General features: G+C 48.5%; 1 protein-coding gene across 1 annotated transcript; it reads left to right on the top strand.

Moving 5' to 3' along the window:
* Positions 1-14,647: 14,647 nt before the first annotated feature.
* LOC125537931 (BTB/POZ and MATH domain-containing protein 2-like) lies at positions 14,648-16,906 on the top strand. Its single transcript, XM_048701251.1, has 2 exons — positions 14,648-14,789; positions 15,903-16,906. Exons 1-2 carry the CDS (start codon positions 14,648-14,650, stop codon positions 16,904-16,906), a joined length of 1,146 nt encoding a protein of 381 aa, XP_048557208.1.
* Positions 16,907-17,671: the final 765 nt, after the last annotated feature.

Raw genomic sequence — 17,671 nt, 5'->3', positions numbered from 1 at the left:
GAAAAACTGCCCAGGGGGTCAGTTGGTTGTGGTGGTGTCCGAAGGGGAAGTAGAGCCGAGGGAAGGCTCTGACATCCCCTCTTCCAGCCGTGCGCCGGCTAGGAAGAGTGCAAAAGGCGGTGAGCTCGCGAGGAGTTCGCCTTCGTAATTGGGTGCTATAATGCGGTTTCTCTTTTGGAATATTCGGGGTTGTGGGCACGTAGGGTGTCGCACGCAGCTCAGGGAATACATGGCCAAGGAGCGTACCGATATTGTTGCGTTACAGGAAACCATCAAGGCCGACTTTTCCCCTCGTGATTTACTTGCGATCGATCCTTTACAGCGATTTAATTGGTGTTGGGTTCCTTCTTCGGGCCATTCGGGTGGCCTTCTCATGGGTTGTAATAATGATGTTTGTGATGTCTTGGTGTGGGAATTTGGTGTGTTTTGCATTATGGCCACGGTTAGGCACCGTGCTTCGAATCTGGTTTGGGTAGTCATTGGTGTCTATGGGCCTGCGGATCACTCGAAGTCGGCAGGCTTTTTAGATGAGGTTTCAGCGATGGTGGGGGCCAAACGGACAGCTAACCTCCCGGTCATTGTAGGAGGCGACTTTAACTTGATCCGATCGGGTTCGGATAAGAATAATGGCATTGTGGACTGGGCTAGGGTGTCCCTTTTCAACAACGCAATTGCGGCAGCCTCGTTACGGGAGGCTGCTCGGACCGGGGAGAGATTTATGTGGACCAACAAACAGGTCCATCTGGTTAGGTCAGTTCTTGATCGTGTCTTCTTCACCCCGGAGTGGGAAGCTCTTTTCCCGATGTGCTCGTTAATGGCAGAAACTAGGATCGGATCTGATCACATCCCTCTGGTCTTCTCCTCAGGGGAGGAGCAGATTCGCCGTAGTAGCAGATTCTTTTTCGAAACTGCCTGGTTTGAAGCAGAGGGCTTCGAGACCATGGTGCGTGAGAGGTGGGATGCTATTGTGTCTCAGTTGGGCCCCCAAAGGGGCCCGGCTGAGTTTTGGTCGGTAGCTGCGGCTAGGCTGCGTGCGTTCCTCAGGGGTTGTGGAGCGAATTTTGGTAGCGAATCCAAAAAGGAGCGTGCCAAGCTTGTGGCACAAATCACAACGCTTGACGCGGAAGCGGATGTTCGAGCCTTTTCTGAGCAGGAGTGGGCTCAGAGATACGCGCCGGAAGACCAAGTGCTCTCCATTCTGAGAGCTGAAGAGGAGTACTGGCGCCGTAGGGGCGGCATCAAGTGGGTGACCAAAGGCGACGCAAATACAGGTTACTTTCACGCATTCGCCAACGGGAGAAAACGTAAATGTGCTATACTTCGCCTTAATCATGGGGATAGGGTATTGGTCACCCAGGCGGAGATCTGTAAGCATATATATGACTTCTTCATTGGCCTGTTGGGGACGGCTGAGGAGAAGCAACTCTGCCTTCGGGAGGATTTGTGGGGTCCTACCGAGCGGGTCTCACAGGAAGAAAACGCAGGACTTGTCCTGTCTTTTCTACCGGATGAGATTGACCGTGTGCTGGCCTCCATGAAAACGGGCACGGCCCCAGGTCCTGATGGGTGGCCGGTAGAGTTTTTTAAAAAATTCTGGCCTAGCCTGAAACATGTGTTTCACGCAATCGTCAATGGCTTTGCGTTGGACCAAGTGGACCTGGCCCGTTTAAATTTTGGGGTGATTAGTCTCATTCCCAAAGTTAAGGGCGCGGGCAGCATCAAGTTATTTAGGCCTATCACGCTTATTAATGTACCGTTCAAGCTGTGCGCCAAAGCCTACACTGTCCGGCTGACACCTATTGCTCAAAGGGTGATCAGTAGGTGTCAGACTGGGTTCATCAAGGGGCGCAATATTTTGGAGGGACCAGTTGCGCTAGCGGAGATCGTGCATGAGCTAAAACGAACGAAAGGGCAAGGGGTTCTGCTCAAGCTCGACTTCGAGAAAGCCTATGACCGCGTGAACTAGGAGTTCGTGCGGGAGGTGCTGCTCAAAAAGGGATTTGACGCGGGCTTTGTTCATAGGATTATGCACCTGATTAGCTGTGGGCAAACAGCAGTGTCGATTAATGGGGAGATGGGAAAATTCTTCCGAAACAAAAGGGGTCTTCGGCAGGGAGACCCTAGCTTCCCTTTGATTTTTAATTTTGTGGCAGACGCGCTTGCTGCAATGGTGGCAAGGGCCCAAGGGGCGGGTCATGTGAAAGGCGTAGTGCCACACCTCATCCCAGGGGGGGTGACGCATCTGCAATACGCTGATGATACGATGTTGTTGTTCCAACCTGATGAACACAACATTGCTACTATCAAGCTGCTCCTCCTAGCATTTGAAATGCCATCGGGGCTCAAGATTAATTTCCTCAAGAGTGAGGTTATTATAATGGGAATGGACCAGCACGAGCGTGTCAGGATTGCTAACCTCCTTAATTGTAAACTAGGGAGTTTTCCAATTAAGTACCTCGGGTTACCGATCTCGCATAAAAAGCTTGCCATCTCCGAATGGGAACCGTTGTATGGTAAAGTCGCCAATAGGGTTAGTCCATGGCGGGGACGTTTTATGTCTTCGGCGGCTCGATTGGTTCTCACCAATTCGAGTCTGTCATCCCTCCCTCTGTTTACGATGGGTATGTTCTTGTTGGCAGACGGGGTGCATGGGAAGTTAGATACGCCGCGCTCCAAATTCTTTTGGGAGGGAGTGGGACTTAAAAAGAAATACCATATGTTAAAATGGGCGGCGGTCTGCCGCCCTAAGAAGTATGGTGGGTTAGGGATCACTAATTCCAAACTTATGAATGTGGCGTTGCTTTCCAAATGGTGGTGGAAGTTAGCTTCTAAGGAAGGGGGTCTATGGGCGGACCTCCTGCGGGCAAAATACTTCCCGGACGGCGATGTATTTTCTGCCAAGGCTTCGGGCTCGCCGTTTTGGAATGGGCTACAGGCGGTTAGGCCAGCCTTCTCGTTAGGGGCGAGATTTGAGGTGAATAGCGGCAGATCGACTAGGTTCTGGTTGGATCGTTGGTTGGGCGACAGGCTGCTGTGGCAAGAGTTTCCGCAGTTATACCAGGTGACAACGGACCCGCTAATCCTGGTGGGAGAGGCTTTACGCTCGACACCGCCTGCGATTAACTTTCTGAGACAGTTGAACGCGGCGGAAATAGCAAGCTGGGACTTGCTTCTGGCGCGGCTGGGACACATTACTATGAACCTAGATGAGGATGTTGTCTCTTGGGACCTGTCGGTGTCTCGTAAATTCACGGTGAAGTCCCTTTACAATAAGCTGACGGAGGGCCCTTCGTTAGATATTGCCAGGAACCTTTGGAAGGCTAGGGTGCCGCTAAAGATTAAGATTTTTCTGTGGCAATTATTCCGCAATAGGTTACCGACGGCTGAGAACGTGGCTAAACGCAACGGGCCCTCGGACGGGACGTGTGTGGTATGTGAGTCGCTAGAGGACGCGAACCATGCCATGTTCCAATGCGCACTGGCTCGCTTTGCCTGGAGCGCGGTGCGACAGGTTTTCTAACAGAATTGGAATCCTAGTACTGGGACCGAGTTGTTAGTTATATTACAGGCGCAGAGGGGCACCAAGGCCAGGATTCTGTGGATTTGCGTGGGAGCATTGCTTTGGTCCCTTTGAACTGTGCGTAACAAAATGACTATGGAACACAAGTTTCCGTCCAATCCGACTGATGTTATTTTCAAATGTCATTTATTTTTACAGAGCTGGGCACCGTTGGGGAAGCAATGTGATGCCGACCAGATGAAGAGCACTATGGAGCAGATCGCTGCATGTATCCCAAGTCTGCGGCAAGCGAATTGAAGCGTCTTCTGTTCCCTTTTGGGTCTAGTTTGTGAGCTAGAGTGGGTCGGGTCCTCCCTGAGACTGTTATATTCGATGTGTTGTGCGTGGCTGATGTAGCCTCTTGAGACTGTTATGTTATGTGTTGTTTGTGATGTGCAAACCTTGGATGCTGTCTGTGTGGCTTTATTAATTTAAAGCCGGACGCGACTAGCGTCTACGTTCAAAAAAAAATCAGGGGGCATGTTTATTAAGTTTTTTTTTTTTGCGATAGCATGTTTATTAAGTTGGGAAGGAGTCCGTAACAGCCTGTAAAGTCCCGTACGTGTAGCATTTTTGTTGAACACCTAGACGTACAGTTCTGGCTCTTTACGGTTCCTACATGGCTACGGTCGTTGCTCAAAAAAAAAGGCTACTGTATTTGTATAGGTGTTGGAGGGGTCTATTCCGTATTGGAGTCCTTGACTACGGATAAAAAAAGGAGTCCTTGAAAGAGGACAGGCACCATAGTTGGCGCTGTTTGAGGATGCTGAATGATATACCGCATCAAGCATGGATGTGCCTTGGAGATTTCAATGAGACACTTTTTGGTACAGAACATTTCAGCAGGGCTGCGAGACCGGAAGTGCAAATGCTAGCCTTTCGGGAAGCATTGGAAGATTGTTCCCTGCCAGGACCTGGGGTTCTCAGGGGTACCATACACATGGGATAATAAACAAGGGGGCGGGGGGGGCGGCGGGGGGGGCGATGAATGTAAAAGCCCGTCTTGATCGTGGTGTAGCGAACGAGGAGTTCCTACAAAGGTTCGATCTTGTGCGTGTTCGCCACATTAGTGCGGTGGAATCGGATCACTGCTTCGTGTTGGTGGAGTCACAACAAGTGTAACCACGTCGGGGACCGAAACTGTTTCGTTATGAAGATGTTTGGCAGTCCCACGCTGAGTACGATAACTTTGTCGCTGAGGCGTGGAGGAGGAATCGTGCCGGTCAGGGGCTTGCAGGTATCCAGGATACCCTGCAGAAACTCCAAGGCAAGCTTGGAGCGTGGGGTGCCCGGGAGTTTGGGTGTCTCGCCAAAAAGGTAAAGAAACTACAATCCAGACTTGAAACCTTGAGGAAGCAGTCTATTGGCAGAGGACCGAATGATGAAAAAAAGGCCACGGTGCTGCAGCTCCGTGAGGCTTTGAGGCAAGAGGAAATATGGATGAAACAACGCTCGCATGTGCCATGGCTCCGGAAAGGTGATCGTAACACAGCTTATTACCATGCACAAGCGGCGCAGCGCAAACGTTTGAACAGAATTTCCAATCTTCGTCGGGCGGACGAAACAGTGTGTGCATCCGAACAGGAGGATATGGTGGAAGTGCAGTCGTTTTATCAGAATTTGTACTCCTCACAAGGCTATAACGATATGAACGAGCTGCTGCAGTTTGTCCCCGAGCGCGTAACGGGTGACATGAATATGTTGCTTGATAAACCCTATGAACCGGAGGAGGTCCGTGCAGCCCTCTTTCAAATGTCACCTTCGAAGGCTCCGGGAATTGATGGGTTTACGGCGGGTTTCTTTCAACGACACTGGAATATTCTTCAACAAGATCTAGTTCCAGCCATCTTGGGTTTTCTTAATGGTGGCGAGCTGCCTTTGGGGTTTAACGACACATCGATCACACTCATACCAAAGGTACGCAACCCCAATGTATCGCTCAATTCCGACCCATATCATTATGTTCGGTTCCCTACAAGATTGGGGCGAAGATGATTACTAATCGTTTAAAAGAGTTTATGGACACAGTGGTTGGAGAAGAACAAAGTGTGTTTGTTCCCGGGAGATTGATTACTGATAATGTGGTGGTAGCCTTTGAGAGCGTCCACACAATGAGACGAAAGAAGAAGGGGAAGAATTACTCATGTGCTGTCAAGTTAGATATGATGAAGGCCTATGACTGAGTCGAATGGCTTTACCTCGAGGCAATCATGACTAAGCTTGGTTTCAGCAGGAGTTTTGTTTCCCTCATAATGAAGTGTGTTTCTTTGGTTCAGTTTACAATCAGAGTTAATGGAGAGCTTTTGCCATACTTTACTCCCTCATGTGGTTTGAGACAAGGTGATCCAGTATCTCCTTTTCTCTTCTTGTTATGTGCAGAAGGCCTTACATCTTTGTTGAACTCCTATGGCTACCCGCGTATCGACAGAGGCATCCGAGTGTCATTGCGGGCACCGTGGGTGAGCCATTTGTTATTTGCCGATGATAGCCTCATCTTCATCAGTGCAACGCAGGAGAGCGTGATCTGGCTGAATGAAATCTTGGTTATCTATGCTTCATGCTCAGGTCAGTCGGTTAATAGAGATAAAAGTGCAGTTTTCTTTTCGCCAAATACCCCAGTGGGCCGGCGACATGATCTCAAACTGCTACTAGGCATCCAAGTGGAGGCTTTCAGCGATCGTTACCTTGGACTACCAACAGCGGTTGGGAGGATCTCCAGTGGTACGTTTGATCACATTGGGGAGCGATCGAGGGGTAAAATGAATGGTTGGGCAGAGAGACTTCTAGCTTGCGTTGGGAGAGAAACACTTATCAAGTCCGTTATCCAAGCAATCCCAATGTTCAGTATGAGTTGCTTCCTTCTTTCAAATAAGGTATGCAAAAGTTTGACGGCTAGCATGGCTAAATTCTGGTGGAGTGGATCCCTTGACCGACGTTCGATGCATTGGTTGGCATGGGATAAACTTGCATCTCCAAAAGCTCGAGGGGGTATGGGCTTCCGCGACATGAAATTGTTCAACCTGGCGCTGCTCGGGAAGCACGGTTGGAGGTTCATTACCAATCCGGATTCATTATGCGCCAGGGTTATAAAGGGCCGGTATTTTCCCGATGGGAATTTCCTGGTGGCCACGGTGCCGAAGACGGCGTCTGCCATTTGGCGAGCGATTGTCGCAGGCAGGAAGGCGCTCGATGTTGGTCTAATCAAGAGGGTTGGTGACGGGAATACTATCTCCATTTGGCATGACAAATGGATCCCAGGTTTAGATACACTATCCCCTATGATTGTACCCGGAGGAACGACGCTGGAAACAGTGGACCAACTAATTGATACAGACAATTGGTCATGGCGTCGGGAACTAATCCGTGATGTGTTTGCTGCACCCGACGCGGATGCGATACTCAATATTCCACTACGCAGTGGTGGCGGTGATGATTTTTTTGCTTGGGCCCATGAAAGAAGCGGCATCTATTCTGTCAAGTCGGCGTACCGTTCTCTTGTGAATCAAAAAGAGCGTATTGCTCTAGAGGAAGGGACGGTTACCGGAACCTCACAGACTGAAGAGCAGATGTGGAAGTCGTTATGGAAGCTCAAGGTTTTGCCGAAGGTGCGTGTTTTCTAGTGGAGCGTCGTCCGTGGTATCCTTCCTGATGAATGCACTCTGAGGTACCGCCATATCAAACTCATCAGTCGATGTAATGTTTGTCATGCGATGGATGAAGATTTAATGCACGCTCTAGTGCATTGCTCTCATGCCAAGTTGTTCTGGGAGCAGGCGTTTGCAATGTTCGATCTCCGTCGGCCACGATTGCACCCGGATACATGGGCCCGTGATATAATCTATGATGGGCGTTTTTCTGATTTGGAAAGGTCTCAGATGATCTCAGTGATGTGGGCTATTTGGCACTCTAGAAATAGAGTTACTCATGATGATGATCAACTTGATCCAGTTACATCAGTTAAGAGGATTCGAGAGGACCTGGCGTTACTCGATATTCCTCTTCCACATGCTTCGGTGCTGCCAGGTTTTGGATGGACACCTCCCGAGGAGGGGGTGATCAAGATAAACACTGATGCGGCTGTGAATTTGGACTCCAATAAGGTTGAAGCGGGAGGTGTAGCACGTTCCACCACGGCCTTGTTGGGAGCTTGGAGTAAACCCTATCCGGGGTTATCAGATCCGTTCATTGGAGAGACCATGGCTTTGCGCGATGGAGTTATTTTTGCTAGCCTACGCGGTTTCTCACATGTGATCATGGAAACAGACTGCCTGGAGATAGTCAATCTCTGGAATACTCATCATAACAGCCTTTCTGTTGTGGCTCCTTTACTTTTAGAAATTGGAGAGCTAGCTTCCTCTTTTTCTTCTTTCGTTGTTCAACATGTAATAAGATCAGCCAACGTACCGGCCCACCTTTGTGCTAAACATGTAAGCACACTGTTGGTCACCGAGAGTTGGATTGGTTCGAGACCGTCCTTCCTACTCACCAGCCTTTTGGCGGATGATGCTAGGAGTGCCTTTTGTTTGAGTGAAAAATGATCGACTGATCTTTGTATTGATAGAGTAGCTATTTATATGAGTACAAGGGATGCAAGTAGAAGGCGTCTTTACATGAATCGTCATAGGCTAGAAGTCACGACGGTTGAGGAAAGGAGACGCGTCGGTTTCTATAGAGAACCGCACGCACTATTAGACAAGAGGAGATTTTCCCTCTAATTAATATATGCTAATTAATCACAACACTCCCCCTAATCTACGCTTGTCCATGTAGAATCGTCATATGATCATCAGGTAGAATCGTCATTTCGAAAGATTGTCTAGGCTGCATCATCATCTCAAAAAGGATTCTTCTCCGGCAATTCTTCATTAACATTCTTGATGAGAACCTGAAACATAAAACTCACAGAGAGAAAGAAATGTAATATGATAGTTCAAACAGGTACAGTTCAGGGAGACACTCCCCCTGATTCTTGCAAGTCCCGAAGTCGTCGCATACCAATTCCATGAACATATTTTTGGAATGTAGAATTTGGTAGAGACTTGGTAAATAAATCAGCAAGATTTTCACATGATTTAATTTGCAAGATATTTATTTCCCCACTTTTCTGAAGTTCATGCGGGAAAAACCACTTAGGAGAAATATGCTTAGTGATATTACTCTTGATGTATCATGTTTGCATCTGTGCAACACAAGCCGCATTATCTTCGTAGATAATGGTAGGTGATTCTATTGAACCAATTCCACATGACTGTTGTATGTGGTTTATCATTCTGCGAAGCCACACACATTCGCGTGATGCCTCAAATAGTGAAATAATTTCAGAATGATTGGTAGATGTTGCCACCAAAGTCTGTTTAGAAGACTTCCATGATATGGCAGTTCCACCATGTAGGAACACAAAGCCGGACTGCGATCTGGCATTATGGGGATCAGATAAATAGCTAGCATCGGCGTATCCAATCATATCAGAGTCCTGATTTCTCCGGAACTGAAAGAATAGGCCAAGATCCTTTGTGCCTTGGAGATATCGAAAGATATTCTTAACTCCGGACCAATGGCGTTTGGTGGGAGCTGCGCTATGTCTAGCAAGTAGATTCACTGCAAATGCGAGGTCAGGTCTCGTGCAATTTGCAAGATACGTGAGCGCTCCAACGGCACTAAGATATGGAACCTCATGTCCCAATATTTCTTCTCCATCGTCCCTTGGCCTGAACGGATCTTTCTCTACGTCTAGAGAGCGAACCACCATGGGAGTTTTAGATGGGTAGGATATGTCCATATTGAATTTCTCCAATATTTTCTGGATATAAGCAGCTTGGTATACCATGATTCCTGAGGGAAGGTGCTCAAATTGAATACCTAAGCAAAATTTGGTTTTACCCAAATCCTTCATCTCAAATTCCATCTTTAGGTGATTGCATGCCTCATCAATGTCATGTATGTTGCCAATTATGTTGAGGTCATCGAAGTACACGGAAATGATGCAAAATCCTGTAGAGGACTTTTTGATAAAGACACATGGGCAATCACTACTATTGGAGTAGCCTTTTTGTAGAAGGAACTCACTAAGTCGGTTGTACCACATCCGTCCCGACTGTCTTAAGCCATATATTGACTTATTAAGTTTTACACAATACATGTTGCGTTTTGCGCTTGTATTCGGGATAGAGATTCCATCAGGAACCTTCATATACATGTCCGAATCTAGTGACCCGTAAAGATATGCGGTCACAACATCCATCAACTGCATAGATAGACGGTTTTGCACTGCCAAAGATATAAGATATCGGAAAGTGGTTCCACTCATTACAGGAAAATATGTCTCATTGAAATCAATGCCGGGTCTCTGCGTGAACCCTTGTGCTACGAGCCTTGCTTTGTATCTCACCACCTCATTGTTCTCATTCCGTTTCCGGAGAAAACCCCATTTGTATCCGACGGGGAAAACATTGGGAGGTGTCGGTATTGCTTCAGTGAATACCTTTCTTTTATTAAGCGAGGCAACTTCTGCTTGTATTGCGTCCTTCCATTTAGGCCAGTCGGAACGCTTTTGGCACTCAACGATGGTCTTTGGATCATGATCTGTGAGAAGGATATCTGCAATTTTTTCAGCAAAATAAATGTCGACAGTCGTAGACTTATGATCAAAAGATTCTCCAGAATTGATATAGTTGATGGAAATTTTCTGCACTCCTAGTGACTCTTCATGATTTCCCAATACACATGAGTCTGGGTGTTCCGATGGCCCAGCCAGTGTGTGCAAACTGAAGTTGGGTTGTGGAGGTTGGCCTTCCACTGGGTGTATACTACCCATAAGGTGTTTGTCAACGTTGAGCTGACTTGCATTTACTGGCTCCGAGGTTTTTCTCCTCGATTTCCTTTGTTGCTTGCTGGAAGCTTGTTCTAGGTCAGAGACCGTACTACTCCCCTCTTTTTAGGAACAGGGAGTTGAGTGGTTTTTATTGGTACCTCCACTCTTTTGGGCGCATTTCTGGCCGGGTTTAAGGACTTTGTAACACCTTTTAGATCAGTAAATGAATCTGGCAGGTTATTTGCAAGATGTTGCAAATTAATGATTTTTCGAACTTGGAGTTCGGTCTCTTGTGTACGTGGATCAGAGGACGAAATGGGTTAAGCATTCCAATCAATTTCCGGACATTCTTTCTGGTACTTGAAGTCTCCCCCTAATGCTAGAAAGTGTTCCTCATTAAATATACAATCAGCGTGATGGGCTGTGAACAGGTCCCCAGTAAGGGGTTCCAGGTACTTAATAATCGACGGTGATTTGTACCCTACATAGATCCCCAATTTCCTATGTGGGCCCATGGATGTCCGCTGTGGTGGTGAGATCGGGATGTATGCAGCACATCCGAACTTACGCAGATGGGAAATGCTAGGAGGATTTCCACGTACCAATTGCAGAGGGGAAGTACTGTGATATGCAGTAGGCCTCAATTGTATCAAGTCAGCAGCGTGTAGAACCGCATGACCCCAACAAGAGGTTGGCAAGCTGCAATTCATTAACAAAGGTCTTGCAATGAGTTTAATCCTTTTAATCAATGATTCAGCCAAACCATTTTGTGTATGGACATATGGAACGGAATGCTGAACTTCAATCCCGAGGGCCATGCAATAATCATTGAAAGCACGTGAGGAGAATTCTGCAGCGTTGTCCATGCGAATTGTCTTAATTCGACTTTCTGGATAATGGGCTTGTAACTTAATGACTTGCCTCATTATCTTGGCAAATGCATGGTTTCGTGTGGACAGAAGACACACGTGTGATGTAGATGCATCAATTAGAACCATGAAGTACCGGAAAGGTCCAGATAATGGTTGGATGGGACCACAAATGTCTCCTTGAATACGTTCAAGAAACCGAAGTGGTTCAGCTTGTATTTTGAGGTGAGAGGGTCTCAAAATTAGCTTTCCCGTGGCACAAGATGTGCACACAAAGTCTGAAGATTGAGGAAATTTTGACTCAAGCAAATTATGACCAATGAAATTGCTAGTAATTTTTCTCATCATCCCGATCCTGGGATGGCCTAGGCGATCATGCCAGGTTTGAAATGCGTCAACATTTAAAAAAAATTATTTTGTATGCAACATGTTCTACGGGTTTGATGTACGTATAGTACAAACCAGACGATAGAGAAGGAATTTTTTTATGTACCTGCTTGCCATATCCATGATCTTTGGTGAAGAGTAGATACTCCTCTTTGTTGTCTTCATGGGTTTCAATGTGAAATCCATTTTTACGGATATCTCGATAACTGATTAGGGTATGTGATGAGTCGGGATACAACAAAGCATCCTCAATTGTCACTTGTGTACCACCTGGGAGGGTAAATATGGCACGTCCAGTGCCAACGATTACCGTATCGCGTCCAGCGATAGTTAGAATATCTCCATTCATCTTTTTCAGAGTTTGAAAATATTTCATCTCCCTCAGTATGGAGTTTGTGGTTGCACTATCCACAAGGCATAATTCCTCTTCCATCGGATTGTTACCGTAGAGAACGTTGGCGAGGCCTTCGTGTGCTCTCGGCAGAGCGTGCGTGATAACGTGTTTGAGTGAAAAATGATCGACTGATCTTTGTATTGATAGAGTAGCTATTTATATGAGTACAAAGGACGCAAGTAGAAGGCGTCTTTACATGAATTGTCATAGGCTAGAAGTCACGACGGTTGAGAAAAAGAGACGCGTCGGTTGCTATAGAGAACCACACGCACTATTAGACAAGAGGAGATTTTCCTTCTAATTAATATATGCTAATTAATCACAACACCTTTGTTGAATAAAAGCTCTCGGATTGGATTGCAAAAAAAAAGGAGTCCTTGACTAGATCCGATTTGTTCTGCCTATCCACGTTCTTCTCTTAAATATGCAAACTCTCTCTGTTCAAGGCCGCAGACCAACTCCCGTGACCCGTCTCCCTTTTCTTGGCACCGTTGCCATGGCCAACCGCTGGAACTTGTTAGGGAAGAGGGTGCGGGTGCCCGAGATCACATCGTCGAGATGCATCCCGGAGAGCACCGTCACTGGGACTCTCAGCTTCGAGGTGGCAGCTGCTCATTACCCCAATCTCGAAGCCATGGGCGTGGACGAGTGCGCTAGATCAGACGTCTACAGCTTCGGCGGCTACGATTGGGGCATCGATTTGTACCCGTACGGGTGGTGGGACGCCAACCAGGCCAGCAATGCCATGGCCTACTTGTGGTTTCTCAGCCCTGCGGGGCCTGTGCATACCAAGTACACGCTGAGCGTGCTGGGTAACGAGGGAGAGGAACCGGTAGCCAGCTTCGGCGTGTTTGAGGGACTCTTTTCTCCGGTGGAACCCAACAACTGCTGGGGCACAGAGCTGAAACCGCTGTCCGAGCTCGGGGACGGCGGCTTCACGTTACAGTACGTCCTCACCATCATCAACGTCGAGTCCCGGCCGATGGAGCTGCCCGGCCACCTCGAGCGCATGCTGGAGAACGGAAGACGCGCGGACGTCCGGTTTCGGGTGCGCGGCCGAAACTTCCGCGCGCACAGCTCTATCCTGGCCGAGCGGTCGCCCGTCTTCGAAGCTCAGCTCTTTGGCCCCATGGCGGAGAAGGACATGCGGCGCATAAAGGTTGTCGGCATGAGGCCGGTCATCTTCAAGATGATGCTTCGCTATATCTATACGGACTCACTGCCGTCATGCAACGACCAAGGCGGCCGCAGCGCTGCGGTGATGCAGCGTTTGCTTGTCGCGGCGGACAGGTACGGGCTGGACAGGCTGAAGCTCATGTGCGAGGAAGAGCTGTGCCGGAGGATCGACGCACAGACCATCATGTCCATGCACGCGCTCGCAAATCGGCACCATTGTCATCGGCTCAAGCATGCATGCCTCCAGTTTCTTACGTGGTCGCCGGAAGTCCTAGGCACCGTCCTTGAGAGTAGCGGGTTCAACGAGCTCTGCATGACAAATTACCGACCATTGCCTCTGGAGGGGGATCATGTCCCGGGGACAAATAAGCGTAGCCATCCAGAGGAAGAAACTGATCCAGGCCAGAAATTAAAGACGGACCGCAGTTTCTTAGGAAGTTGATATTCCCTCCGTCCGAAAATACTTGTCGGAGAAATGGATATATCTAGATATATTTTAGTTCTAAATACATTCATTTTTATTCTTTTCTGTAATAAGTATTTCCAGACAGAGGGAGTACTACGTATGTTTTCCTTTTGAGTTGCAAATACTTATATTTTGCATGAGCTATTGCCGCATTGACTGATGAGGTCATGTTTTTAAGACCACAATTTTTTTATATGTATAATAAAGACCCTTGAACATCAAGAGTCCTTTGCGCCACGGAGAAGATCGATCGGCCCCAAAGGACCCTTGAACATCAAACTTTTTTTTTGCGTGAAAACTTCCAATCTATTCATTTCCAATCATGGCAGTACAACGAACATCAGAAATAAAAATTACATCCAGATCCATAGACCATCTAGCCACGACTACAAGCACTGAAGCGAGCCGAAGGCACGCCACCGTCATCGCTCCTCCCTTGACGGAGCCGGGCACAACTTATTGTCGTAGACAATCGGGGAATCGTAGTGCTAAGACCCTAAAGGACCAAAGCACCAGAACAACAATCACATGAAATGTAGCAGACCCCACTGTTACAAACCGGCTGTAAAAAAAACTTGGCTGGTACTATAGCGGGTGAAAGAGTGAAACATTGTTGTACCAGAGCAATTTATCAGGGCTGACAGAACAAATCGCGTCTTCTCCCCTGCCCCCGCGTCGCCTTAGGCGACACGGGGGCGAGATCTGCCGCCGGCCCAAAGGCCTCCTCCCACGTCCTCTCTCCCCTGCCGCCACCAGAGGCCACGCCCGTAGCCTGGCCGATGATGGCGGCGACGCACGGAACTGCGAGTTCCCGGCGGCGTGGAGCGGCGGGTTCCCGGCGGCGAGTGTGACAGCGCGATACCGTGGCAGAGGAGCCCCTGTGGGTTTCGGCTAAATGGGTTTCGGCTGGCCGGCGGATCTGGTGAGCGTCTATAGGCGGGCATGGTGGGCCTGACGACGCCGGCCTAGGCACCATGGTGGCGCCATGGCCGGTCAGGCGGCGGCGGCCTGGATTCTCCGTCCAGTCCTCGGCAGTGATGGTGACGGTTCGTGTACAAGTTGCTTGATGGAGGTCCTCTGTTCTGATCCGGGTGAAAACCTGGCCAAGGCCGGCGGTGACGGCGCTGGTATGCGGTGTTTCCTTCTTGAAGGCATCGCCAAGGAGAAGTTCAAGACATCTATCTACTACCTCCTGGGGAAACCCTAAATCAGTAGATCGGATGACGACGGCGCATTGGTGTCGTTTCCTCCTTTGGGGCGTCATTCTTGGAGGCGTACACGGGATCGAGGGACCAGTGGGTGGATTTCTTGGTGGAGTGGTGCTTCATCCTACACATTGATGTGGCGCAGTGGAGACTCAACGCCCGATGTACGAAGATGGACTAGCGCAGGAGGACGACGTTGTCTGGCATCGTGGTGGCATCGATGGCAGAGAGACCTGGCACAGTAGATGCAACAGTACAACTCTGAAGATGGATTGGTGGCAGGTAGCTGCGGCGGCCCCATACCCAGCAGGCGTCCTAGTTGAGAAGTGTGACGGACTGGTGGGTGACCCATACTCGGCAGGCGTCCTGGTTGGGATCTTAGGTCTTAGATGTTAGGTTTGGCTGTGAGGTCTGTTTGGTATTAGGCTCAGACTATCAGCATCCCTACATCAACTGGATAGGAGTAGCGACAGATGTTGCATAGGCGGTGGCTTTAGGCTTACTTTTGTATGACTTTGTAAGGTCTTGTTGAATTTTTAATAAAGTGGTTGCATGCATCGTCCAGATGCAGAGGCAGGGGGTCCTCCTCCATTTCAAAAAAAAAATCGTTGCTCCAGTCCAATTGCAGCCTCTTTACGGACCTCTTTGAAGTATTTTTTTTCAAGTAGAATATGTTTCCAAAATTTCATTGTAATTCTTAGTCATAGGAGTTATATTTTTTTTTTGATTTTAGATCTAAATCAGTGTATGTGTAATTGTTACGAGTATAAATAAAATTGCATGTGTTTCTAAAAAAAAGCAAGAGGAATCCAATTGTGCGGGCGGGGTCAATCGGATGGGGCACGCGGCGGCCGGTCGACCGGCGCCTAGTGCTGTCCATTGTGTATAGACCCTGGCTAATGACCTTCCTACCACGAGTATTTGGGTGACCATACAAAACCTACAGTTTTGGCTCTTTACGGTGCCTACCAGACCGATATCGTATAGGAGTCCTTGGGTTGATTAATTCCATATAATCTGTTCTTCCTTTCCAAGTTATTTATTTGGCTCGATCGTGTTTGCCCGTGATCCGTCGTCGATCGTCTACCTTCGCCGTGGGTAAAAGCTCGACCACGGCAGTGGTGCGTGTACGGGAGACCATGTCGTCAAGCAGCTTCAAGGAGCACACGGACACACTCAGTTTGGAGGTGTCCGACTACCTGCAGGTTAAGGACATGGGCGTCGGCGAGTTCGTTAGCTCGCGCGTCTTCCCGGTCGGTGGCTACGAGTGGGAGATGAGGTTCTACCCAGGCGGAAAAGACTGGCACTGTGCCGGCAACGCCTCCGCGTACGTGTTCTGCCGCAGCCAAGTGAAGGACGTGAGCACCCGGTTCACGTTGAGCATGCTGCACACCAAGGGCCAGGTGCAGGTAGCAAGCTTCGACCCGAGGAAGCGCGTCTTCTCTCCAAAAGCAACGAGATACGACGAGTGGGGCCACCCCAAATTCGTGGAGAGGGCCAAGCTGGAATCGCTGTCGCAGCTCGGGGACGGCTGCTTCACGATACTGTGCGTCGTCACCGTCGTCATGGACGAGCCACCGCCTCTGGAGCTGCACAGCCACCTCGAGCGCATGCTCGAGGACGGGAGGGGCGCCGACGTGACGTTCAGCGTGGCCAACCAGGAGTTCCGCGCTCACAGTTTTCTCCTGGCGGCGCGATCGCCGGTCTTTGCGGCGCAGCTATTTGACCTAATGGAGGGTGTGCGGCGAGTGGAGATCGTGGACGTGGAGCCTGCCATATTCAAGATGATGCTTCACTACATCTACACGGAGTCGCTGCCACCGTACGACGATCAAGGCGGAAACAACATCAGGGTGATGCAGCATTTACTGGTGGCAGCAAATAGGTACGGCCTAGAAAGGTTGAAGCTGGTATGCGAAGAAGAACTGTGCAAAAGAATCGACTCAGAGACCATCACAACCATGTCGGCGTTGGCAGATCAGCACCGGTGCAAACGCCTCAAAGTTGCATGCACGGAGTTCAAATCATCGACCAAGTAATGGCTGCCCGTCTTGGCGACCGATTGATAAGTTTCTTGGAGCATGCAGTTCATCACAAGTGTCTTCACATATGGTGCTTTGCAGGGGGGGATTCAAGGACCAAAGTAGTAGTCGAGAGGATAAAATTGATTAGAAAGACACCTACAGAATGTTAAATGTTAATTGTTCTTTCTTTTGCATAACAATAATTTTGTGAGGAGGTGTTCTTTGAAATAAATGTTGTACCAGATATTTCTAAACCACAAATGTTGAAACACCAACTTCAGCACCATATCTGAAAGGACATGAACCACATAGACGCGTTTGGTTCGTCCTCAGGTAATGTCTTCGGTTAAGGTATTGGGAAGCTCCGGTTCCCTTTTCTTCTTTACGAATACGTGATGTGTTTAGTTTGGCCGCCCCACTCCCGCTTTCCTAATCAGCCTCGATTTGGGTGTTTTCGAGTTTGTGAACCTCCGTATCGGAAGACACTGCTACGAAATACGTTCTTGGCGTACCAAATGTTGGGTGCCGTTTCAGAAAGCGTAGTAATGGGAAACTGTCGCCATTCTTTCAAAACAAACGCGTCGATAGCCCCTGTAGAAAGACTCGAGGAAAACAAATTTAAAAGTAATAAAGGTATATGTATGATTATTTCTTTTCTGGAAAAACATGTATTATTATTTATTAGGTATTAAAGACTTTTTTGCGGGAAAGGAACTTTTCATTAATCAACCATGATGGTTACATTCAGAGTCCACAATGCTAGCTATCTCCATAGGCGAG

The sequence above is a fragment of the Triticum urartu genome, chromosome 2 (genome assembly GCF_003073215.2).
Source record: "Triticum urartu cultivar G1812 chromosome 2, Tu2.1, whole genome shotgun sequence".
In the NCBI taxonomy this organism is placed as follows: Eukaryota; Viridiplantae; Streptophyta; class Magnoliopsida; order Poales; family Poaceae; genus Triticum; species Triticum urartu.
This window is presented reverse-complemented; position numbering and strand designations above follow the sequence as displayed.

Coding starts and splice junctions, on each gene's coding strand:
- LOC125537931 (XM_048701251.1), top strand. CDS start 14,648: ATGGCCGGTCAGGCGGCGGCGGCCTGGATTCTCCGTCCAGTCCTCGGC. Junction 14,790..15,902: donor GGCCGGCGGTGACGGCGCTG/GTATGCGGTGTT, acceptor TTCCTTTCCAAG/TTATTTATTTGGCTCGATCG.